Raw genomic sequence first — 24,960 nt, forward strand, 5'->3', positions numbered from 1 at the left:
CTGCAGCCGCGAGGGCGCCCGGTTAGCCCTCGGGAGCTGGACTGGGGCGTCCTCGCCGGCGCCGGGCCAAGCTCGGTCCGCGCCCCCCGCCCCACCGCCTCTGCCTGAGAATTACCTAGTGGTCCAGCGAGGAGAGGCGGAGCCTCCGCAGCCCCCTCCGCTTCCTCAGCTAGCCGCTCCTCGGAGTTTGGGCAGGGGGAGGCATGGCTGGTGTGCACGGGGGTGCAGGATGCTGGAGGGGGGACTCTGGGCCCCAGCGGCGCAGGAGGGGCTAGGGAGGCGGGGGGGGGGATCTAGCTTCTCCCGCCAAGCTCGCTGGCCCCCCGTGCACCGGGGCGGAGGAGGCTAGCACCTCCCCAGGGAGACGTGGGGCATTGCTTCCTTCCCCCCATGCCCGGGCTGGGTGGGCGGTGCTGGCGGGGGGAAAGGCAGCGCCTTGCCTCGGTCGATTGCTGCCCCCTGAGCCGGCGCGGGGGGCTATGAAGCACCATGGTGTGGTGTGACCGTGGGGTCCAGATGCTGCTGACCACGGTGGGAGCCTTCGCCGCCTTCAGCCTCATGGCCATCGCCATCGGCACCGACTACTGGCTCTACTCCAGCGCCCACGTCTGCAACGGGACCAACCTCAGCGCGGAGGAGACGCAGAGCCAGCCCCGCAAGGCGAAGGGGGACCTCACTCACTCCGGGCTCTGGCGGGTCTGCTGCCTGGAAGGTACGGCCCGGGCTGGGGGGGAAGGTGTGTGGGGCTGCGGGGGGCTGATGGGGTGGGGGGGCGGGGTGAGAGCACAGGGAAGGAAGCAAAGATGCAGGAAAGTAACTTCCCGGCCCGGGCTGGCTGCACAGACGAGGCTGGGTCCCTAGCTGGGGCTGTGCCCCGGCCAGCCAGAGCCTCGACGTCGCCCGACTCTCAGCCTCGGTCCTTCGGTCGAGGAGGAGGTTGCCTTGGCAACCGGTCTCTCGGAGATTGCTATGGGAACCGGACCTGGGACAGGGATGCCTTCCCCGGGGAGCTGCCCTCTCCGAGCCCCGCTCCCTGCCCGCTCTCCGGGGCAAACGCAGGGACTGGTGCGGCTGGGCGCCTGTCTGGTGTGGTGGGACCTGCCCTTTCCTCTCGGGAGGGGGGGTGTGTGTGGGGGGGGGTGTGAAAGCGAGAGACAGAGACAGAGAGAGAGACAGAGAGTGACCCGGGGGCGGGGGGTTGGTTTGTCTCCGGACAGAGCCTGCGAACCATGGCTGAAGCCCCCGCAGTGTGTGCTCAGCCGGTGCCCAGAGGACAGACAGGGTCCCTGCCCTAAGGGGCTGCCCCGTCTAAACAATGGGATCTGAATCAGACTAACAAGACACCCCCCCCCACCCCCCCGCGTCCCAGTTACAAGCTAAACCCCGCCACGGTGCCAGGACGCCGCGTCCCCGCTCCGGCCAAAGGCGGCTTCTCCGCCCAACTCGGCTCGTCGGCTTAGTAAAGGGACGCGGAGCCGCTCGGGGGAGCCCCACGGGAGGGAAACAGCCCCTGGCAGCCAAGCGCCCTGAGCGGCTGGCGGTGGGGAAGGAAGCCGGCTGAGGGGGGTCCAGGCGCCCCAGATGCGGGCAAGGGGAGCCGGGCTGCTGGGGCGCTGAAATCTCGACCCTGCCCGGTGCCCAGGCAGGTTGTGGAGAAGGGAAACTTTACCGACACAGCCAGGAGCAGCGATAAGTCGGAGCCGGGCAGTTAGTACAGTGTAGGTTTTATTTTCTTAGTTGTGGCATCCTAGAAGCACTTGTAACCTGGGAGCGGTTGTCATCTTCTCCTCTCCGCTACTGCTGTAAAGGTTCCGTGGGAAGATCGTTTTTCTCTGGCAGTGGCCTGCTTTGCTACCCGATGAATAATTACCCAGGAAATATGTTGCATATCCATCATAGTCTCAGAAGAAAAATGCTTTTCAGTCAAAACATGGAAGAATCGCAGCCGTTTGACACCTGCCCTAGTTTTATTGGAAACACAGACGCTTTGTTTGGCAACTCCTGAAAGGATCCCAACACATCACCTGTTTTTTCTTTTTCAATTACAGCTAGAAAATGTGGGTCTGAGCCTGAGCGGTGCTGAGGTTATTTTAGGAGGGGGCTGAGCATCCTCAACTCCCCTTAAAAACCATTGGGCCAAATTTTGAGGTCCTGGCCAAGTTTGGTCTTCTGACCTCCAGGCTCTATCTTCATTGGGAAAGTACGTTCCTCAGCACCCATCAAGAGTTGCTCAGAACAGTTTGCAGGATTGGGGCCCTCATATCTGGGGTGAAACCCTGCCTTCACTGCAATCAATGGGATTTTTGCCATTGATTTAAGTGGAGCCAACATTTCACCTTGATCTTTAAAGAATCTCATAATTAGATGCCTAATCTTGCTTCCGTGGAAACCAGTGGGAGGGTTTTTACCTTGTCTTCAATTGAATCTAGATCAGTCTCTTTGTACAAAACTAAAGCACCTAGTAAAGTGTTGAGAGCTGGGCAAATATTGCAGATAAACGCCCACTAATAGAGTATTTGTCTACATTGTCCACACTGTGGTGACGCTTTGTCCCCTTTTGCTTTGAAGATGTGAGCAATCAAATTTTACTTGCACAGGTATTTGCACCTGCAAAGTCATATATAGAAGATTTGGGTTGCTGGAGCTTGAACATTAATCTATTCAGGGAAGAGAACAGATACCATGTGGCTTAGCTAACCAATCTCCATGAAGCAATACTGATTGACACTCAAATATTCATGATCATACCACAAAGTAAAAAAATCTGAAAGTTATTTGTCATATTCAAAGAATGCATAAATCTGAGAAAATTGATATCTGCTCACGGAGAAAGCAGAAAGAGAGGCTACATTCATCACATAAATAATTCATTGCAAATTATTCATTCTTCTCAAACATTCTCTTTGAAAATAGATTGTACAGGTACATGAAAATATCAAAGTTTAAAATCACATCATGACACCTTGGTTTCAGTACTGTAGGTTTTTGATGTTTTAAAAAATAATAAAGGAATGTCTAAAAAGATATCCAAGTAAACATGAGTGACAATCTGAGCTAATCAGTTTGCATGGATGGTTCTTTTATTAAAGTCATAATATAATACTTAAAATTCTGATGAGACAGACAGTGGGAAAACATTTTCAGGTTATGAATGTTTATGTTTTATTTAAGTAGTCTGGTTTGAAGACCCATTTTTAGAATTCTGTTTTTATGGGTATTTTTGTTTATTTGTTTCATAATCACTATAAAAAGCCACTGCGTTTATTTTTATGGGTTTAACACCACCTGACTCTTATCTCGGTGACAGATCTAAGACGTAAACATTCATAAGCTGGAAATTTGTTAAACAACCTCTTAAATTACTGGCATGAATAAAGTGTTAGATGTGAGTGTATTTCAGGTCAGTTGAAATGGTCCATTAAAATATTTTTAACCTATATCTGTGAAAATGTATACACATGATTTCAAACTGTTACATATCAAGGCTCAGAAAAATTCCAAATTTTCAAAGAGAAAATGTTGAAACACACAGGAAAAGATAGTGCCTTCTCTGAGCTGTAGTCGTGTTTTCTTCCTTTCCACATTGTTTAACAAATTGGCAACTAGTAGATAAATACAATTTTGGGCTCTGGCAAATTCTCTTTTTGGTTGGGATTCTGTTTGGGCTGAAATTATGTTGTCCTAGTCAGTTCTATGGAGAGCAGTCACTCTAAAATAACACTTATGCAAAATTAATTTAGTTTCTGGTCAATTAATACACAATTTCTGTCTTTTTATCATAGTTCTTTCAGGGGTGGAAGTTGGAGGTTCACTAGGTCTTAGATGGCTTTAGGGGGTCTCACAACAAATTTTTTGGTGGCCTCTGGACACTCTGACAATTTCCCCTAAAATATTTAATCAACTTTAGGAAAAACAAATACATATGCACATATACATGGCCAAATCGTTGTAATTTATTTATGTAGGATTTTTTTTTTGCAGACTCAATATTAAAAGTAATGTACAGTTGTCTCTATTCTTTACTGGACCTAAACAGAATAGAAACACAAATAAGGTGCTTTGCAGATTCTTGTCTTTTTTCTTGTTGTTTCTTTTGCTTCTTTGCTTGCTTTTTTAAAGACTTGCTAGCTATTAATATCAAGAAACATACAAATATCACTTTTCATATCAGACTAACTCAGTTCCGGCAAGCCTGGGAACAAATTCAGCCCTGGATGGTGGGTACGGAGGCAGCGGGGACCCAGGTGTGATGGGAGGGGAGAGCTTGGGGCCAGAGCCTGCCACTGTGTGGTCAGGGAATGGAGCCTGAATCCCATGGCTGGAGCCTGCCACCCACCACCCAAGGACTGAAGCCTGACCCCACTGCCCCTGGGAACTCACTGGCTGTCTGCTCCTCCAGCATTTGTGTCTCCAAAGCGGGGCAGGGCTCAATCATTACTGGCGGGCCATTGCTTTGTGGCCCCCCCATCACTGCCCAGGAGGCTGTGGCTGCAAGAAAAGCCCCTGGTAGCCACATGCAGCCACGGTGGCTGCATTTGAGAAATGCTACTTTAGTCAGTAGCATTATTTCCCAAAGGATTTAATACGTATATCTAATTTACCCATCCTTAAATAACAAACTGTTAAAAAATTCCTCAGTGGTAATGTACATATACTTATAGTAGAAGTTGCAGCTTCCTGCCTCTTTTACTGATCTTAGGGTAATGGTCTAGAACCTGCATAATCTGTGGAAGTACAACAGTAGCTAAAACTGTAATCTCTTTTAACGATATGATCTGGTTACAGTCTAGGGGACAGATCTTCAACTGGTGTAACTTATCATAGCTCCATAATGGCCATTGAGCATCTTCCTTGAGAGGTCAATAGGTTCAATCCTGCAAACACTACCAGGTGTAAAGCTTCCTACTAGGAATAGCCCCACTGAAATCAAGATAAGCTAAATTAGAGAAACATACAGCTACACATCATTTTTCTGTAGCTTATACTAATATGGTATATGTCTAGTACCACTTAGTTTGATGTGTGTATTGAAACCTAACCTAGAAAAATAGTGGTATATTTTAAAACCACCGCCATATCCGTCCCTGAAATCGTCACACTGTAGTCAATAGACTTATTCACAGGAGACAGCACTACTCCCAGTGTTTACAGGACTGGGCCCCGTGACATTAGGATAGGAAATTGGGGAATGTATTTGTTGTTTGAAATTATTCAAAGAGTGTTTTATTAAACATTTCAGGGCATGGATTACCCCTGAACTATTTGCTGTGACTGTTCCTTTGAATATTCACTGTTTTGTAATTTGCTATTTGTGTTGTGTGATTGGTCACTTAATTCACATAGGTATTGTTTGTGCTCCTTGACTGAATGACTGAAACATTTATAAAAAGGAGACAAGCACGAGCGAATCACTTATGGCTCAAGCATTTGCACAAATGCCTAGTTGCACAATTGTCTGCAACACGTCTGGCATGCATGAATGCACATTCACTTGGGTATTTGTGACATGTTCTGCTTCCGGGAACATCCTTGCAAGCAAAAGAAAATGTACTTGTACAGTGTTTGAGGCAAGCACATAAAAGGAAGTTACCATCCAAGGTGAATCCTGTAAAAGCAAGTTCATGGTCCTTACTCAGACAAGTAAATCATGAACACTTTTCCATCTCAAAATGCTCTGTTCATATGAGCCTATCCTCATGCTGTGCAAGTAGATAGCTGTACGTGGAGAACACAAAGATGAGTGAATATATCATGCAGTACTTATGAGTGTGCAATAAACTATTTCTTGGGCACAGTACATATTCTGCAGGTACGGCTGAGACTTGAACATTTAGCACCAAATGTTTTAAAACAAAACAAAACACACTTGAGAAGGGCTCTGAGAATCAGCCCAGATCGTCATTCCCTTCCAGTCCATGCATTTTTCTGATTCCCCCTCTTTTTGCTTATGATTAAAACACATCACTTCCCCCTCACGATGTTAAAGAATTTGTGCTGCATGGATCAGTTTTAACCATGGTTCTTATGAGTCCAGTATTATCCTTGTAGCACTTGTGCAGTAGAAACTTGCCAGAAGCTGGGTGAATTATTTTTGACAGACTTTTTAAGCTAATTTTTCTATTTATGGCATTTTGCTTGCTAGATAGAGTTTCTGAGCGTGAAGCGGCTTGTTTGGAAACAGAGTTTAAAGCTCTTCTAATTTCTGACCTCAGATCATCACACTGTGTGTCTTTAAAAACTGGGAAAGGCTGTGTTAGAGGAGCTGCTAGCAGAAACTATACTAGAGGATCCATCTGTTCCCTAAAAAAACCGAGGGTCTGTACATGTGCTTCCTTCGTCATTTGCAATGGCAGATCTCAAAATACAGCATGGATTTAGCACATCAGTTTTTCCTACATTGGTGTATGAAACATGTAGATTAGGAGTCAATTTATTGCATATGTGACTTATTCGTTGGTGGATTAATTTACCCTCTTCAATTGGGTATATTGCCAATAGGGAGTATCAGGCTACACAGGATTTCTTTACATAGCTTTTAGGAAGTCAGAGATCCCAGAGCAAAACCAAGGACATTGTGTGCATTAGTGACACTCCCTGGAGGCCATAAACTAATGGAAGTATATCTGTAATCCAGATGTTAAAGTTTTTTTTCATCTGTGAAAGCTGTAATATGGATAATATTCATTTTATTTAATAGTTTCAGAATATCATATGTGGGAAGAGTCAAGGATACAACAAATTATACATAGTTGGTTAACTACATATTGTGGTGGTGTGTTATATATAACGTATACAGTAGGCAGTCGTAGAGGGGGTGTGTCATATAGCTATATGCCAGTAGTTTGTGACCGGAACAATCTCTAACAGGAACTGAGAATGTAGACAAATATGGAGTTATATTTTTCTGGTCCTACATATGTCTCAGTGACCTGGGTTACACAATTGCAAAAAGAAAAGGAGGACTTGTGGCACCTTAGAGACTAACAAATTTATTTGAGCATAAGCTTTCGTGATCTACAGCTCACTTCATCGGATTCATTCAGTGGTATTTTCCTCTTTTACCACTTACTTTTACCACGGAATGCATCCGATGAAGTGAGCTATAGCTCACGAAAGCTTATGCTCAAATAAATTTGTTAGTCTCTAAGGTGCCACAAGTCCTCCTTTTCTTTCTACGGATACAGACTAAGATGGCTGCTACTCTGAAACCTGTCACAATTGCAAAAGACTGCTTATTTCTTATGTGATGCTGATCACATTTACTGTACTAATCTATGTTATATATGGCAAGGCAGTGGCTAGGAAATCCACTCTGGCTGCGTCAGTCAGAAAGGACACATGATTGGCATAAGAAAGCTTAACTAGATGTCTCTGCTGTTATACAGCGTGAGTTGCATAGGTTAAACACTGACTTTGGGCTGTATCCTGCAAGATGCTGAGCACCATAAACCACATTAAAAAGTTGGGGGTGGGGAGTAGATGTGAGAATGTATCCATCCTAGAACCACAGCAAGCTTTACATCAATAGAGACAGCAAGAAATGGCCAGGGACTACGCCTCCCCTCCCATCCCCTCAACCCAATGGCTGAACCTATGCCTTCAACTGCAACTAAGGCCAAAAGTCTGCTAGGTGCTTGGCAGCAGAGACAAATCATACATGGCCTGCATGCCAAAGAGCTGACCAGCTACTTTCATACATGAGACAACAAAAAGGCAAACAGAGCAGCAGGATAAAGGATGGTCTTATGATTAAGGCACTGGGCTGGGAATCAGGAGATCTAGGTTCTACCATCCAGAGATTTGCTAATTTGCTATATAACCTTGGGAAAGTCATTTAATCTTTCTGTACCTCAGTTGCCCATCTGTACATCAGGGATAACAGTACTTTTTTACTTTGTCTGTCTTGTCTGTTTAGATCATAAGGTCTTTGGGGCAGGGACAGTCTATTACTGTGAGCAGGTCTACACTACGGGATTAAGGCAACCTAAGTTACGCAACTCCAGCTGTGTGAATAACCTTAGGTCGTACCTTAAATCGACTTATTGGGGTGTCTACACCATGCTGAGTCAACAGGAGAAACTCTCTCGTCGACTTACCTTATGCTTCTTGTTCCGGTGGAGTGCCGGAGTTGACAGGAGAGTGATCGGCGGTCAATTTAGTGATCTAGACCCATTAAATCAACCCCCAGTGGATCGATTGCTGCAGTGTCGATCCACCAGTAGGTGGAGACAAGCCCTCTGTGTTTGTACAGCATCTAATACAGTGGGTCCCCAGTCTGAGTTTAGATTTCTAGATGCTGCCATAACACAACAATAACAACAGGGAAGAGGTGGTGGGGAAAGATAGGCAATAAGATTATACAGTTGCTCAACAAAGGTGAGTACACAGTATAGGTGAATTAAGTATTTTGTTTGCATAGTTTCCTATAAAATGGTAAATATTATATTAATGTGCCTTGGTAGTAAAAGTTTCAGGTCAGTCTTCAGGGGTTCCCAAGCTGTGGTATGCATATCCCTGGGTGGGTGTGGGGGGGTGCATGAGCCATCTCTCGGGGGCACACAGTAGCAATTATGTCATGGTGAATTTTATTTATTAATTGCATTTTCACAATGGGCTACTCAGACAAAACTTTAAAATTCTTTGGGAATGTGTTATATAAAATACGGTAGTTAATTTCCTTCAAGATGTACCAATGAGAACACAGATACACAGAGATGCTGTCATACAGAGCCCTTACATCCAGTCACCATACAGCATGGGTTCAGTTGCCCAGCTTCTGTCCAGTCCAACTGAGAATTTAGGGCCGTGGGGGAGTGGGGGTTGGTTGTATACGTCGCACTATAACTATCTGTACTTCACAGTGAATTATGGACAAATGGCTAATGACATGTAGTGTTAAGAAGAACACACAAAGTTATCAGTGATGAGAAGGGTAGGGGTATGCGGGGAGCTGGTACATCTAGAAGGGGGTAGCAAGGAAGCTGGTAGATCTGGAAGGAGGTACGCAATAAGAAAAGTTTGAGAACCTCTGGGATCTAATGGTCTCTCTGGACATAGATTCTATGAAAGTTCTCCTGTCATTATACGAAGCATAAATCCACTGGAACTTTGCATTTAAGCATGCAGATTTCGAGAGACAGGATCTGGCCCTAAACATTCACAGCCTGATTCTCCTCTTCCTTACACTCATGTAAATTTGGGGTATTTTCTTGGAAGTCAGTGGAATTATGCCAGTATAAAGCTGGTGTAAGTAAGAGAAAAACGTCTCTTTCCAGTTCTGCTTTTCTGAGCCAGGAATCATCTCATTACAAAAATCATACTTCCTAATATTTTTTGTCACACTGGAATACTGGGCCTGTTTCAGAATTTAACTTTGCTTTGTGCTTATCTTCATTTTAAATTTCCTGGCACTCATATTTATGATGTTGCAGGTTCAGCAGCCAGACTCTTACCGAGAGATGCCAAGGTGTCAGACAAAGGGGTAGTAGAATAAACAAACTAAACACACACTTGTCAGTATATCTGAGAGACTGAAACATATTTATAAGTGCTGTACAGAAAAAAACCCCATTATTTTATCACCCCTCTGATCTGGTTACTTTGCTCCACTCCAGCAACACAAGGCAGCTGTAACGCCAGTTTAAACAGCCATTTCAATCATAGTAGCACAAGGCAGCTGGAGTGTTTCAGTGAATCTTCCCCAAGAACCGTTACATGGAAGCAATCGTTGAAGAACAGCACAGGCTTTGTAATAATAAGTAAGTCTATCTGCTCATAGGACCCCTAGCTGTTAAGTATTGAGCTCCCTCATCTTCCACTGACGTCAATGAACTACTGAGCACAATCAAAAAGAATTTAATTTCCAAATACGGTAATGTGTCTTCTCTATCTTTTCACTGGCTCTCATTTTCTACCTTGTGCCAATATGTCTGTCTTTTTATGTTCATTTTGGTTTGTCAAAACATGATTGATTTAGTCCTGTCTCTTCATTTTCCAGGTCTCCCTGACCTGCATTTTCTTTATTTGTTCCAGTCATTTGTTCTCTGTTCCCAAGATACATCTCTTTGTTTTACCTTGATAGAAGACAGTTAGAGTTACGAAGTAGAGAATGGCTTCTGTCTATCTGTTCTTTCATAATAGCCTTCCACACATCTGTAAGTAACTTTTGCTGGTCCTAGGTGGACTGGAGATAGATTTCCCTTCAAACTGGATTTCTGGTTGTTTTATTTATTTATTTTGCCAGTTTTAATAGACTTTGGCTCAAATTCGGTGACGTCTTATCCACTTACCCTGCCAGTGAATCTGGCCCTCTGCCAGTGTGTGGTTATACACGCACCATTGTTCAGCCCTGCCTTTTTACTTCTTCTTGTTCATGTGTTATAACTTTTCCTCTGTAAAAAAAGGTGGCTTCAAAATTAACTTTCAGTGACTGCAAGATTCTTTCATGACACAACCCAACAAAGACCATTCTGCCCCAGGTAGAAAGCCAAGGATCTGTAGTTCCTCTTTATTTTCAAGCCTCCTTGGTCTCTTCTCTGGCAACCAACAAAGTTCTGATCACAGAGTTATTGAAGGTTGGTCTGTTGCCTCACATGTGTTCTTGCATCTGTTTTCTCCACCTCTTTTGCTTCATCTCCAGTGTGTTTATGCAGCGTTCTGTTTACTTTTAAATAATACTTCACATTCTTCAAAATAAGTCAAAGTTACCATGTATCTAATTATATATCTAAAGGATGCAGCAGTAACATAAACATGAGGGTTGGGGGGCAGGAAGCATATGACAAAGGAAGAGAGGAACTATTATGGAACAATGCATTTTCCCACAGATTGTCAATCCTGGTTTAAATTAATCCCGTTTATTGTTTTTTGCGTATTCTCCCATTGAATTGCTACCTTGGTTTGTGCCTCTGGGTTATGCCATTTGAATGTTTCTCCTTTAGCTGATCCCATTAACTCAATAGTGCTGAATATTTCAAAGATATTCAGGAGAAGAAAACATTCTCTGTTGAACAAAGCTCCAGCCTCACTTCACATTCATTTTTTCCCCAGTTTTAGTTAATAACTGGTTTTAAGCCATTGCCCGTTTTTATACAGGAGATTTCAGATCAGTTTTCTTATGTTCTTATGCCTTAAATAATTCATTTTAGTATTGAATATGGACGACTGAACATTCTCTCTTCTCCCAAATTGTGACATTTAATGAGATTTAGACTGTTTATTCTGCCTTATTTGTTTCCCAAAGGCACAGTTTATGTAGGGTTGCTGTGAGGCATTAAATAGAAACCAGGACATGTCACAGTTATGACTTGAAACAGGATATTGCCTGGAGGAGCAATGTCTAACTGAAATCAAATCTAAAACATATCAAATATACTTATTTTATAGCTCAGCGAATAATGTTGATTGCTATTATCAAAAAATTCTGGATAATTTTGTGTGAGAACTGCCTTGCTTTTTGTCATCCCTTCTCCTCAATCACTCATCTGTACATCATATAGTGAGATTGCAAGCTCTTTGGAGTTGGGCGAGTGACTATTTGTAAAGTGCCCTTGTACACTTTTAGTGCTATGTAACTAATATCACTATCGTGTATAAAGGGTGTGTGTATATATATGCATGTTTGTATGAATGTGTATATAGTACATTTCTGGTTGTCCGTATGGCCCAGCGAATATTGAAAACTTTTGGATAACTTGGCATTTGGATAAACAGAAGTGCTATTTTGATACTTTTGATCCATCATAAGGCTCCATGGGGGACACACTGTGGATTTGGATAACTAGAATTTTTGGATAAAGAGAATTTGCAAAACTAGAATTATACTGTATATAACATTAATATAACATGCATAGAATGTTTATAAAAACATTATTAAGTTTGTGAAGTCAAGCAATCAAAAGTTAGAATATGCCAGAAGTAAGGTTGCCTTCATATTGACACCCACATAGGTCATCAACATGGTTGGAACCTTTAGCGCCAGTGCAGAGACCTCTGTCACTTGAATAACTGATAGCAATAGTAGGTTGTTATCCTCTGTGTGGATCAGCGCATAAGACACTTTGCTGGTGGGTTTCACAGGTATTTGCAGACAACAGACGAATGGTGAGACTCAGGGATCTATTCCAGGCTGTGGAGGGGAGTGTGCTCTAGGGAGCACTGACTCTTCTGCCCATTCTCCCCAAGCATGACCCCCCCTTCTGCCCAGTGACAGTGCTGTCTCTTCCCCATTCCCGGCTCCTCATCCTAGTCCCATTCTCCTAACCTAGCCAGGCCCACTGTCCACTCCTCATGCTGCTGATCCCCATCCTTTGTTCCTTACCCAGAAAGACCTAGTCTCATGCCTCTCTACTCCCCATCCCGGTCTGAGTCTCCCCTTGCTACCACTTCCAGTCTTCTTGCCCAGCCATTCCCTGTCCCCCCGCCCCCCACTTCACCCCAGCTCCTTGTCCCCTGTTTGTTTGCCCAGCCACCCTTTGGGGATAGCACATGCACAGTCCAGCCACTCCTAGGAGCTGTCAGGAGATAGAGCGTGCTCAGTTGCTCTCTGGAGATGTAGTCTGCTCAACACTGGGAGGAACTGTGAGAAGCCTGAGCATGCTATTCGTGCACAGAATCTTTGGAGATTTTAGCTAAAATCGAAGTCTCTACTGAACACGGGAAAGCTCAGGTGTTTTTTTTAAATAAGATGGACACATTTTGGTGGATTTTCACAGGGACAGCAAAAAGCATATCCCTGACCCACAAGTCACTCCCTTGCCAAATTTCAAAAGTCCCTTTTTCAAAGCATGGGGCCAATGGAACTCGTAAAAGAAAAGGTCATCAGCAGTAATGTAACATTACAAAACCATGGGTTTCAGAGTAACAGCCGTGTTAGTCTGTATACACTTCAATCTCTCTGGTCACGCAATCACAGACATGAAGGTCGCTATCTTAAAACAAAAAAACTTCAAATCCAGACTCCAGCGAGAAACTGCTGAATTGGAATTCATTTGCAAATTGGATACTATTAATTTAGGCTTAAATAGAGACTGGGAGTGGCTAAGTCATTATGCAAGGTAGCCTGTTTCCTCTTGTTTTTTCCTACCCCCACCCCCCAGATGTTCTGGTTTAACTTGGATTTAAACTTGAAGAGTGGTCAGTTTGGATGAGCTATTACCAGCAGGAGAGTGAGTTTGTGTGTGTATGGGGGTGGGGGGGATGTGAGAAAACCTGGATTTGTGCAGGAAATAGCCCAACTTTATTATCATGCACATTGTGTAAAGAGTTGTCACTTTGGATGGGCTATCACCAGCAGGAGAGTGAATTTGTGTGGGGGGGTGGAGGGTGAGAAAACCTGGATTTGTGCTGGAAATGGCCCACCTGATGATCACTTTAGATAAGCTATTACCAGCAGGACAGTGGGGTGGGAGGAGGTATTGTTTCATATTCTCTGTGTATATATAAAGTCTGCTGCAGTTTCCACGATATGCATCTGATGAAGTGAGCTGTAGCTCACGAAAGCTTATGCTCAAATAAATTGGTTAGTCTCTAAGGTGCCACAAGTACTCCTTTTCTTATTACAAAACCATGTATTTTCCCCTAGTCTCATTCTCCAAAATGGCTGAACCATTTTGGCTGACAGTTTCCAAACAAAATTCAGCCCAAGGAAGACACCCAATATCAAAAATTTCAGCCCAAATGGTTAACATTTGGCAAAGTTATAAGCAACTGAAAAGAGGGTTTTGCAATGAGAAGTATTAGGCAACCATAATAATAAGGAATATTACCACACACAGAGCATATAAAATTCATAATAGAAAGAATATTAACTCTGTCGTCTAAGTAACAGATTGGAAGCGGCTTCTTGTAACCTCAGCTTCAAATCTTAGCCTGTGAGACTCATCTGTTCACCCTTCTGTAGTACAGTGGACCCTTAATTGTATCAACACTAATCTTACAAATGACTAGGATATGAACCATTTTCCCTAAAAGAAAGAAAATGACATAACAAGTGATATCAGTGAAGAACAAGGAGACGTCCCTTCACATTCTGATGATGGCTTATGTGCATTAGAAATAGCTTTGAAGGAAGAAGAAAGTGATGCAGTGCACCATACTTCAACTTATGCACTATACCGACCCTAATTTTGAGATGTTCCATTTTATGAGGTTCTCAGTTTTATGAACTCCTCAGTCCCCAGTGAGTTTGTAAAATAGGGGTTCTACTGCATAGAATCTGAGCATAGATTGAGTGCTCAGGTATTTACAGCGAGAGCGAGTAAAATTTTCAAAGTGCTTAAGTGACTTAGGAGCCTATTTTCAAAAGTGACTTTTAATTGAACACCAAATGGGACTTAAGCATGTAAGTGACTTAGGAGCCTTTGGAAATGTTACCCGAAGCCTTAAAATCTAAGGCTCGATCTGTTCCATATAGGAATTAAAGATCCTGTGGCACTTTTCGTTAGTGTAAGTGTTTGCCCTGTAACTAGACAAAATTTCCCCTCTGTTGGGCTATGCACCGTACCCCTTGCTAGTGTGCTGTGCTGCTTTTTCAGTGGTAGCAGATGCATATTGTTTGCAAAGTGCTTTAGAATCCTTTAAGATGAACGGCGCTATGTAAAATATGTAGCATGCAATAGTAATAACAAATACTGCATTCCGAGTACATTTTCTAATGATAATCACTCAGAAGATTCAGTTGGAACCTACTACCTCTTATTTTTTTATTAATGGGAAGTCTAATTTATATTTTGATATCAATTTTGATATCAAATAAATTAAAAAACAGCTGCCCTTGTTGATCTATCCAATGTGATTGAAGGAGATTTACTCTGAAAACCTGCTTTTTACAATGCTTTCCCTTATTTTTATTCGAGATCTTGTCCTGATTTTTCAAGACTGACTTTGTAGCTATCTGTAGTCAATTTCCCATTTTACATACATCTCGGTATCTAAAAGGGTGAAATCCTGGCTGGAAACAGAGTCTTTGGGCACAGCAGAACCCTGCAGAGAAGGAAATAGAGGCCAGAAATCTTCCAGCTGGATTCCAAATCCTCGCTAAGGCCCTGATTCTTCAAAAAGCCAGCACATGCTTAGCTTTGCAGGATCAATAGGACTGCTCACATGCATAAAATGGAGCAAATGTGTAAGACTTTTTGGGATGAGGGCCCAAATCTGTAGAGCAACCACACTGCAGATGAAGATACAGAGGGGCATTCTGGGGCAGGACTGACAGGAATAACCTGCACTGAGAGGGCTGCAGATGGCTGTAGTATGGCCACATGCTTATGTTGCCTTTATAGCATTAATGTGTACCTGTTTTGGTGGCCATCTGGCACAGAATTTGGCCCTAAATGTGTGTTTAAGCCCTATATTAAAAGAGGCATTAGAATTAACATGTATCAACATGTCATTATACATGTGCCTGGGAGACATAGTGTAGGGTAATGAACATGATCACAATAGTAAATTATTATTTGACATTTTTTACACATACGCATGCTTAAAACTGGATGCGAACTAAGTGACATGTGTGTCATCACCAGCTTATAATTAAAATGCAGTGCTTGAATGACAATGTAAGCTTCAATTAGCCAGCACGATCCTTCCCACTTCCCCTTCCGGCTTCACTTCCCACTGAAAAGCAACGATTACAAGCTCACATTTATCATCAGAGTTTTTCCTGGAGCTGTGCATTGAAACATGCTCACATCTGAGCCCTTTCACTGAAGACATTTTTTCGCTTCAGCAGTTTGGCATGCCGTACAAAGGCGCTCTGATTTTTAGTGATGTTCACCTCCTCTTACATAAAAATGTTTTCTGTTGCACTCACTGGGCACATTCTTTGGTATTAGTTAAAGTCCAGGTGCATGGGTTAATGGAAAGCTGAATGGGTAGTTAAACATTTTTATCAAGCACAGTGAGTTATTTTTGTTGCCCCTCCCTATAGTCTACTGATAACCGGGTTTTTCTGAAAGCTCGGCATCACAGATGTTAAAGCTAGAAAACACACGTGATCTAAGCCCATAATCCTGGCCGTGCAGGAATAGTCCATCCAGTGTGTCATTTGTGACGTCGACTAGGTATATTGCCCAAGAGATGGAGCTTCCACCATCTTGTTTGAAGAGACTATTCCACAATTTAATCTCACCATAATGAAGATTATTTTTTTTAAAATATGTCCTAAATTTTCCTAATCTTAATTTCATCCCATTATTCCTAGTTAGGGTCCTTTGGTTTACTACTAAATAGCTCTTTGTTGCTTACACTTCACACTTAGCCAAGATGTGAATATTTTTAGTTCTTACAAATTGGTGTCCTCCTCCCCTTTCATTGTTTTAGTTGCTCTTCTCTGGGTTCTATCCCTGGTTCTGCCACTGGCCCACTGGCTGACCTGGGCAAGCTACGTCACCCCCCTCTTTCCCCTATGTAAGATGGCGGTAATGTAAAGTGCATTGAGAGCTATAAATGAAATGTGTTAAATAAAAACTAGGTATTATTTTATTATCACTCTCTGAAATCCCCTCTCATTTGTTGCTATCTTCATGCCGAGGAATGAATTCAGTAGTTTCGGAGTAGACCTGTCAGATCCACAAGAGCGGAAGAATGGTCTAGTGCTAGACTGGGCCTCAGGAGCTCTGGTTCAATTCCCTGCTCTGCCACAGATGTCCTGTGTGACCTTGGGCAAGTCATTTAGGCCCAGATCCTCAAAGGTGTTTAGGCACTTAGTTCTCATTAAAAGTCAATGGGTGCTAGGCACCTAAATACCCTTTGAGGACCTGAGCCCTCATGCCTCAGTTTCCCATCTGTAAAATGGGGATAATAGCCGTTCCCTACCTCACAGGGGTGGTATGAGCATAAATACATTAAAGATTGGGAGGCGCTCGCATACTTTTATGACCACTATTACCACAGTATCTCAGATCTCAGGGTCTATGATGTGTATGATTCGAGCTGGGCTCAACATACAAATGTGGACTCTAGATTTCAAACACTCCAAAGTCCAGAAGTGATTAGACCCAGGGTTTGGTTTGGCCACAGTTAAGATTGGCTCTCTTTGCAAAATTCAAATATGAGTCCTGAGTGCAACAGACTGACAGGACCTGATTCAATTGAGTTAAACCTTATTGAAGTCGGGTTAATACCTTTGGGGGGTACATTGTAGTAAAAATGCAATTGTATATGTATTATTGTGGCATTATCTGTACCGTCTCTAGTAGGGAGGGGGATGCTAATATACTTCTTCCATTAGCAGCCCTTTCAAGCTACCCCCCGGAGAGGTTTGCATTTACTAGTTCAGACTGGATTCTCCAAGGACCAACAAAGAAAGGAGTGTTGGATAAATAGCCTGGTTATACGCTGGTTATACACCTGGACAGGACCCTCTGGTCCATGGAGGGCTACAATCCTTAGGGTAGGGTTGGGCGGACTGGGCCTACTGAGTCCCCAGAAGACTGGGTGCTTGTTCCAAGCTGAAGCTGTGATGACTTGGGCTGTGTCTACACTACAGCCTATGTGGGTCCAACTCATGTTGCTCAGCAGGGTGTGGACAGTGCTATGTCAGTGGGAGAGCTCCTCTCGCCAACGTAGCTTCTGCCATTTGTGGAGGTGATTTAATTATGCCAACTGCAGAGCTCTCTCCAGTCGGCAGAGAGCATCTTCACCAAATGTGCTGCAGCCGCACAGCCACTGCGGTGCTGTACGTGTAACCATGGCCTTGGTAACCAGAAGGAATGCCCCTTGGGTGGGGGGTTGAAGCCCTGGTCCTGCCAGAGCCCATGTTAGGCTTGGGGTGGACTCTGGTGAGCTCTTTAGCGTGCGTGTAGGTTCTTTCATTGTTTTTAATATGTTTTCTCTGCCATGCTTTTTCACCTGATAAGTAAAGTGTTGTGTAGTACTTATGACTGGAGCATTTACACCTGTTAACCATCTCTGAAGAGGAAGCCAAGAGGTGTCCTTGGCAACCTGTCTGTGCTGGGAAATGCACAGTGAAGAAGGTAGGGAACTGTGCAGCCTCGAAATACCCCAGTCAGAAGGGAAGGGGTCACGTGTCTCCACCCAAAAAAGGCAATGGCTGGGGAGCTGGAAGCCTGAGGGTTGGGTGCCCTTTGCTGGGCCACAAAGGGGAAGTACAGGTTCAGTTGACTTGAACTATGACACTGATTTTGTGCTTTGATCCAGGATTTTGGTTCAGGCCCACCTCTACTTACCGTTTTTTCATTGTTTAACTTCAGTAGGATATTGTAAATGACTGGCATCTAGTCCTCTATTCTTGCTTGTATCAAAGACAACATATTTAGAAAGATAAATGACAAGATATTATTTAGAGACCCAAAGTTTAATGTAGAAAGGTCTGTACATTATAACTATTGTGTCAGTCATCTGCTACCGTGCAAAGTCTAGCAATCAAGTTGATATAATCATGCTAGATCCATTTGTAAGCAGTTACTATTTCTTCCCGGTTCTTGATAAAACCAGAAATAACGGGTCACTTGTTTGCAACATGTTTATGTAGCCTTTTAATTCAGAGCAATACACAAGATAATGTTCTGATTTGTTTCCCAACGAATGCCACGGGGAGAGAGGGTGTGCCAGCAATATTGGGTATGACTTTACACTCCCCTTCTTCCTGCACCGCAATTTAACTCTTTGCTGAAGCACAGGCTGGAGTTCAGTCTTTTCAGGACATTTCCAACAGCATTACACAGAGTTAAACCTCAGGGCTGTTGTATATAAAACCCTGGTAAATGGATGGGAATAGTTCCCTGTCAGTTTCAGAGAGCGAGCACCGTACACTTTCCTAGTAAAACTAAATGCACAAAAAACACGTTGTAAGTAGTATAAAATACTGTAAGTAGTATTTGGAATACTGGGAATAACTTTTAAACAAAAGCTATTAAACAGTAAATCCACTGGTGTACATTTATACAGACCTTCCTGCTTTTGTTTTCTTTAGACACATTCAAATGCAAGGTTTCAACATAACATTTTCTATACTTTAGCCTCCAACACCAAAACACATTCCCCTCTGATCTTCTCTCAGGGTTGATATCTCCATCTTTATAGCGTGATCATTGTCTGTAGTGTGTGTCACCTGGACCCTTCAGAGCTTGAGAAATGGCAGCATCTCTGCCGACAAACAAACCCTGGGGAAGTTCCCAGCTACCCGCAGTCCAGCCCTTGGGTTAATAGCTGACCGGTCCTCTCAGTTGCTGGTGAAACATATGTCCATAGCCTATATCTAAAGTGATACAGGGATGGGGATCAGCAAATAAAATATCCATACGCTGGATCTCTATAAGGCTGTAACTCTATAGGGTTCAATCTTCTCCCCCTAAGCCAAGCTAGGTCAGGCAATAATTCACCTCACCAAATGCTGCTCCACTCTGTCTTTAACTGAGAGACTCCCAGTTTAGAGCAGCTAGCTGGTAGCTATATGTAAGCTTCCCAGGCTCTGTAGCCTCTGAGGGTGTGTTGACACTGCAACTGGAAACCTGTGGCTGCCTGTGCCAGCTGACTCGGGCTCATGGGGCTGGGCTAAGGGGCTGTTTAATTGCAGTGTCGGTGTTCAGGCTCAGGCTGGAGCCCAGGCAAGTTAGGAGGGTCCCAGAACTGGGGCTGCAGCCAATGTCTCCATGGCAGTTAAACATCCCCTTAGCCCACATCAATGGGAGTTAGGTACCTAGGGACTTTTGAAACTACCACTAAGTACCTATCTCCAATTTTAGGCCCCTGAATCCATTTAAAAATCTGCCCCTAAGTCACTTGCCCAACATAACGCAAGCTGTGGCAGAATCAAGGAACCAAATCCACAGCTCCTTAGTCCCCATTCAGTGCTGTGACCACAAGGCCATCCTTCCTTCTATTGTACTTTTACAAGTGTTTGCTATCAAAGGCTCTTACCATACTTTGCAGATGTGTCTGTACTTATGCCTTCCAATAGCCTGGGGAGGTAGGCACAGCAAGTATTGGTATCTTTAAGCAGTTCCTACAGGCAGATCTCTGGTAATGTAAAAGCAGCAGTACATTGCTTGTCAAACAGGAAGATTTGAACTCAAAATAGTCGTGCTGCCAGGTTTGGGTCAGTTAGTGATGAGTGGTGTGGCTGAGAGCCTTGGGGGACTTCTTTTAAGTTGTAAAACTGCAGAGCCTCTGGTTTTCATTCTTGTTATTCACCTGAGATATGATGACCACTTCAGCATGCCTTCCTGACAGCGGCAGGGATCTCTCTCAGTTGCATTCAATAACGATCTAGGGAGAAAACTACACTTTGCTTAAAAGGACCAAATGATCTGTAGTTTAACTCCATTGAATCTAGTGGAATTACACCGAGAACAGATTTGGACAAATGCGTTACCATACTAATGCTCAGCAGCTGGGCTAAAAAACCCATTTCAAAGGCAGATTAAACAAGTTTGAATGGTGGAATGTGTTTTTGCTTTCCATTCACAAGCATTATTTCAGCTACAGTTTGGAATGCTGCTTTGGTAAAGTGATTTTAATAATATGTTTTTTAATAAATTAACTACCAAGTAGCCTTTTTCTGTATTGGTTGATATTATGTACTCTATTTATGCTAGCCTCGTGTGTGTGAGGGGGAGGGCAGGGGGGTTGTGCTGTGGAACTATGACGACGTCAAAGCGAGGCCCAAGGGCATTGTGGAAATCTAATTCTTGGAACACCAGTCTTGTTGCCATGGAGGAAATGTTCTCAATACTGTGTACTGTGCTTCTTTTCAGGCCAAAGGGATTAAAGGCCCCGCTCTGTTGATATGCTATGTCAGTTCACCGGGGTGTTAGAACTGAAGCTGTTCATTTAGATAATTGTGGTTCACATTATCAGGGGGGAAAAATGCTGAAATACAAGCTGACCAAAGAGGTGACGTCACAAAAGTAATGTGTAATCAATAGCAAGAGGTCTGACTTCTGAAGTTTTCTGTTTGAAATCACATCAGGAACTGTGTGTCTTATACGGGATGTTGCATTTCATCTTCTCTGCCCATTCCTCACTTATTATTTTAGATGCAGACTACAGTTTACACTAATCACACAGGGACAAAGCCTGGAGGCTTTGCTGTTTGCTCAGTCTTTACTCCAGCATTGATTCAGGAGTTTGCCTAAGTCTGAAATGAGTAAAGATGCTGGCTCAAGCTTGTTCAATGGGAGCATTGCTTGAGTAAGGACAGCATTTTGGCTCATTTGTAATCATATTGGGATGTATCTGTGTTTCTGATGCTGTGGTTTCTGAGATGGCTGCCCAGGATGTGCTTTGATTCTGACTTCCACTATACAATAAAGAGCTTATGGGTTGACTATTGAAGACTGACTAGCCCAGAGGCTGGAGCTGTATCTAATTTCCCTTACGAAACACGAAAGATAGTAAAGAAGAAACAGTCTCCATAGTCCAGAGTACTATAAAGAACTGGCAAGTTTGGTAAGGGTGTTATTCCCATTGACAAGAAGGGTCTTCAGGAAGGTCCAGCATGGGCAGATCATTTTGTAAAGGTCTAGGTGTGCTCCCACTGAACTCAACAGCAAAACTCCCCCCTTCTGTACGGTACTGTAAAGAGAAGGCCTGTTGGTGAGGAGGTTGTCCTTGTCCTAATAGGTTGAATCCAACCCTTTCCTCTATGCTTTTGCCTGCCACCTCCCTGCTAACATCTTTAGGGCCTGATTCTGTAACTCCTTATGCAAGCAAAATCCCCACTGAAGTTGATGAGTGTTTTGTGTATGGGAGAAGTAGGGCAATAAGCGAAGCACTTACTGAAATATGCTACTGAGGTGAGTCGAGTTCAGTGTGTTCAAAAGAAGGAGAAATTCAGGCTGGTTCCCTCCCTAGGATGGAGTTTATCTTCCTCCCTAAATACTCCCATAGCATCCTTATTAGGAATGGCTTTTTCTGTCTCTTTGGTTCAAAAGGTACTTTGGAAAGGCACACATTTTGCCCTGGGAATGCACCAAAGGATCCATTTTTCTAAAAGTACTTTCAACTGCCCTTTCTACCGGTTCCTCTGTAGAACTAATAGCTTTAGTTAGCTGCTATTTTTTTTAAATATACTACTCAGTAGACATTGTTTGCGCCAGACAAAAGCCATCTGGGCTTGGCATCACTAACATTTCTCACAGCAAAAGAAAGCACAGAGTGAAAAATTGTCAACTGAACTAAAGAGAAGCATTCTCCCCCATGAGAAAAGATAGGGGGAGGGAAAGGTACAGCTTAGCTTTACTCGTTTTGCTTTTATTGGGGCTTTTCTTATATCGTGAAAGTGATTTTTATTCAATGCTTGTGAGCAGGAAATGTTGTTAATTTGCTCTCTTTTGGAGACAGGCACTCAATACGTATCTGAAGTGTACACTTGATGTATGTTTCTTTTCACGTGCTGTCATCAGTTCGTTTAGTTCAGCAGATGCTCCATTTAGCAGTTTAAATGGAGCCTTGTTTACTCGAAACTATTTTCAAAAATAACGTTTGGAAACAAACATTTTCAGTCTCTCATAGGGACGTTTGGAGCAGCTCCTTGTTGCTACTCTCCTGTGTGGCTGCATGCAGACATTGACTAGCTAGTTTGCATTTGAAGAGCTGGATGCAGTGAACAAAGCTCAGGTTTTCTTCTGCACCTCTAACGCCAGTCACTTAAATGCCCCCTGGCAAATTCAACCCAGTAAATTGGAAGTAACTGGAGCTGCACCCAAAGTAAATTTACTGTACAATACTGATGTACTAGGACTTCTATTTCCCTATTATATAATATGGCAGTATAAACAGACTCAAGGACCAATGGCCTTTCCGTTATAAATGCCTATTTCCAGAACAGAGCAGCCTCAATTTAGACATTTAGATTCCAATTCCTACGGCCCAAAATCCTTAGTCTGAGCACCTTGGAATTGGTTCAACCCATTATGGAGCAATGGTCCATCTTTGATATTTGGATCCAGGTCCTAACTTCACCAAAGTGCAGGGAGGTAGCAGACCTGGGAGTTTGGTCCAGGTGAATCTCCGATTTTCATGGTTAGTAAATGCCAAAGGCTTGAAAATTGCCTCCAACGAAAAGAGAAACCATACTAGAACTATATTAGCAACAAACATGTTTGTAGTTAATACTGTTTTGCTCCCATTCAGGTAGGGCCTGTTTTTAACTAAGATTGTATAATGAATTTTAGCACAAAATCGAAGGTATCAGTCCCACCCATCAACATGGAAAAAGCCACAATTGTTGATCCACTGAGATGCTGCCATCCCCTAGAAACTGTTGATCTGCATCTTTCATGTTTGTGATCCATCGCCACAGAAATGGTTCAGATTGACTCCCAGTGACCAGATTTATGAAGACCTAGGTCTGTCATGTGTCATAAGGAGAACACGATGGGTTTGTCATGATCAGCTCTTGTACACTTTGCCTTTTATTCATTTTCTTTTCCTTGCTTTAAATATTACACAAATGTCCAGGAAACCAGACATCCATTTGATATTAAAGCATTGAACTGAGCCCACAAAAGCATGGAAATGCATGATTAAGAATGTCTTTTCAACCTTCGCTTCATTGTGCTTTGGAATATCAGTATCCTATTCTTACATTATTGGCTCTGGGCCACATTCTCATCTCAATTACCTCCATTTAATTCAGATTTCAGTAGAGTCATTTTGGATCCACACTTGTTGACCTGACCCTATAATCTGCAAACTCCCGAGTTTGCTGTAGATCCTCCTCAGTGGATCACTTATTTGCATAAAGTTACTGACTTGTGCATTTGCAGGATCAGAGACTATATATGTACTCACGTATCAGGGGGTAGCCATGTTGGTCTGTATCCACAAAAACAACAAGGAATCTGGTGGCACCTTAAAGACTAACAGATTTATTTGGGCACAAGCTTTTGTGGGTATAACACCATTTCTTCAGTATATATGTACTGTAATTCACACTTCGGCTCCCGACTCATTGGTTCATCGCACTTTCTTGGAAGTCAGTGGCAAAATTGTCATTGGAAACAGGGTCAATGGGAACAAGATCAGACTACTGTGTCAAACCCTTAGTCCTACTGAACATGAATCCCATGAATAGATGTACTGGTCAGGTACTTTGGTATAAGCACAATACAAATGGTTTCAGGACGCAGTTCCTCTGATCCCTGGGTTTCACCATATGTAAACATTGCGCTCTAAAACAAACTTTTCAAATGCAACAACTTATGAGTTAAAGTGGCCCAATTGTGTTCTCAAATAGGCATAATTCACAAGCCCATAGTAAGTTGAGAGAGTCAGGGCTATATTCGGATCTGTTACCCTGGTGTAAATCCAGAGTAACTGCTTTGAAGTCCATGGAGTTACTTTGAATTACACCCAGCATAACTGAGAGCAGAGTTTGCCTCTCAAGATTTCCTTATATACACAGATATAAACAGATAACAGCTAACCCTGACTTGTCAGGAACATGAAATAAAAGAAAAATAAAACTAATTTAAAACCCAAGTGGTGGCTGTGAAATAAATTCATATCTTTATCATTTCAGAAGTTCCCATCACTCCTGTCCCTTGTTTCACAAAATATAAAATATGAGATTTAAAAAAAAATTATTTTGACTCCTCTAAAAATAGAACACAATTTACACAAACAAGACAATACAGCTGACAAAGCATTTCCTTTAACACATTTGCTCACAATGTATCCTACTTAAGCATGCTAGTCAGACGGACTTTTAGATTTCCAAAGCCACAGTTCATGTTGGCAAATAAATTAATTCTACATCTAGGAATAGCTTTCAAAAATCTCTAAAGGAAGGATGTTTTCTGGTTTAGCCTTGGTTTAAGAAATTCTATGCATTTCAATATCTGGTGCAAGATTTACTCTAGTCCAATTTAAGGGCCAGATCCTGCAAACACTTATGCAAGTATTTCCATCAACTATAGAAGTGGAACTATTTGTGTGAATAAAGGGTTCACAGGATCAGGGCCTGATTTTGCATTAACAGATGTAAATGAACTT

At 42.9% G+C, this 24,960-nt stretch overlaps 1 protein-coding gene across 1 annotated transcript in view; it reads left to right on the forward strand.

The window, feature by feature from the left end:
• Positions 1-297: 297 nt before the first annotated feature.
• Positions 298-24,960, forward strand: part of CACNG4 (calcium voltage-gated channel auxiliary subunit gamma 4) — a 62,719-nt gene continuing 38,056 nt past the window's right edge. The window contains exon 1 of the mRNA XM_073310738.2: positions 298-712. Coding sequence (XP_073166839.1) covers positions 490-712 — 223 coding nt within the window. The 5' untranslated portion in view covers positions 298-489. The remainder of the gene's footprint in view (positions 713-24,960) is intronic.

Source organism: Lepidochelys kempii, chromosome 14, assembly GCF_965140285.1.
Source record: "Lepidochelys kempii isolate rLepKem1 chromosome 14, rLepKem1.hap1, whole genome shotgun sequence".
Taxonomy (NCBI): Eukaryota; Metazoa; Chordata; order Testudines; family Cheloniidae; genus Lepidochelys; species Lepidochelys kempii.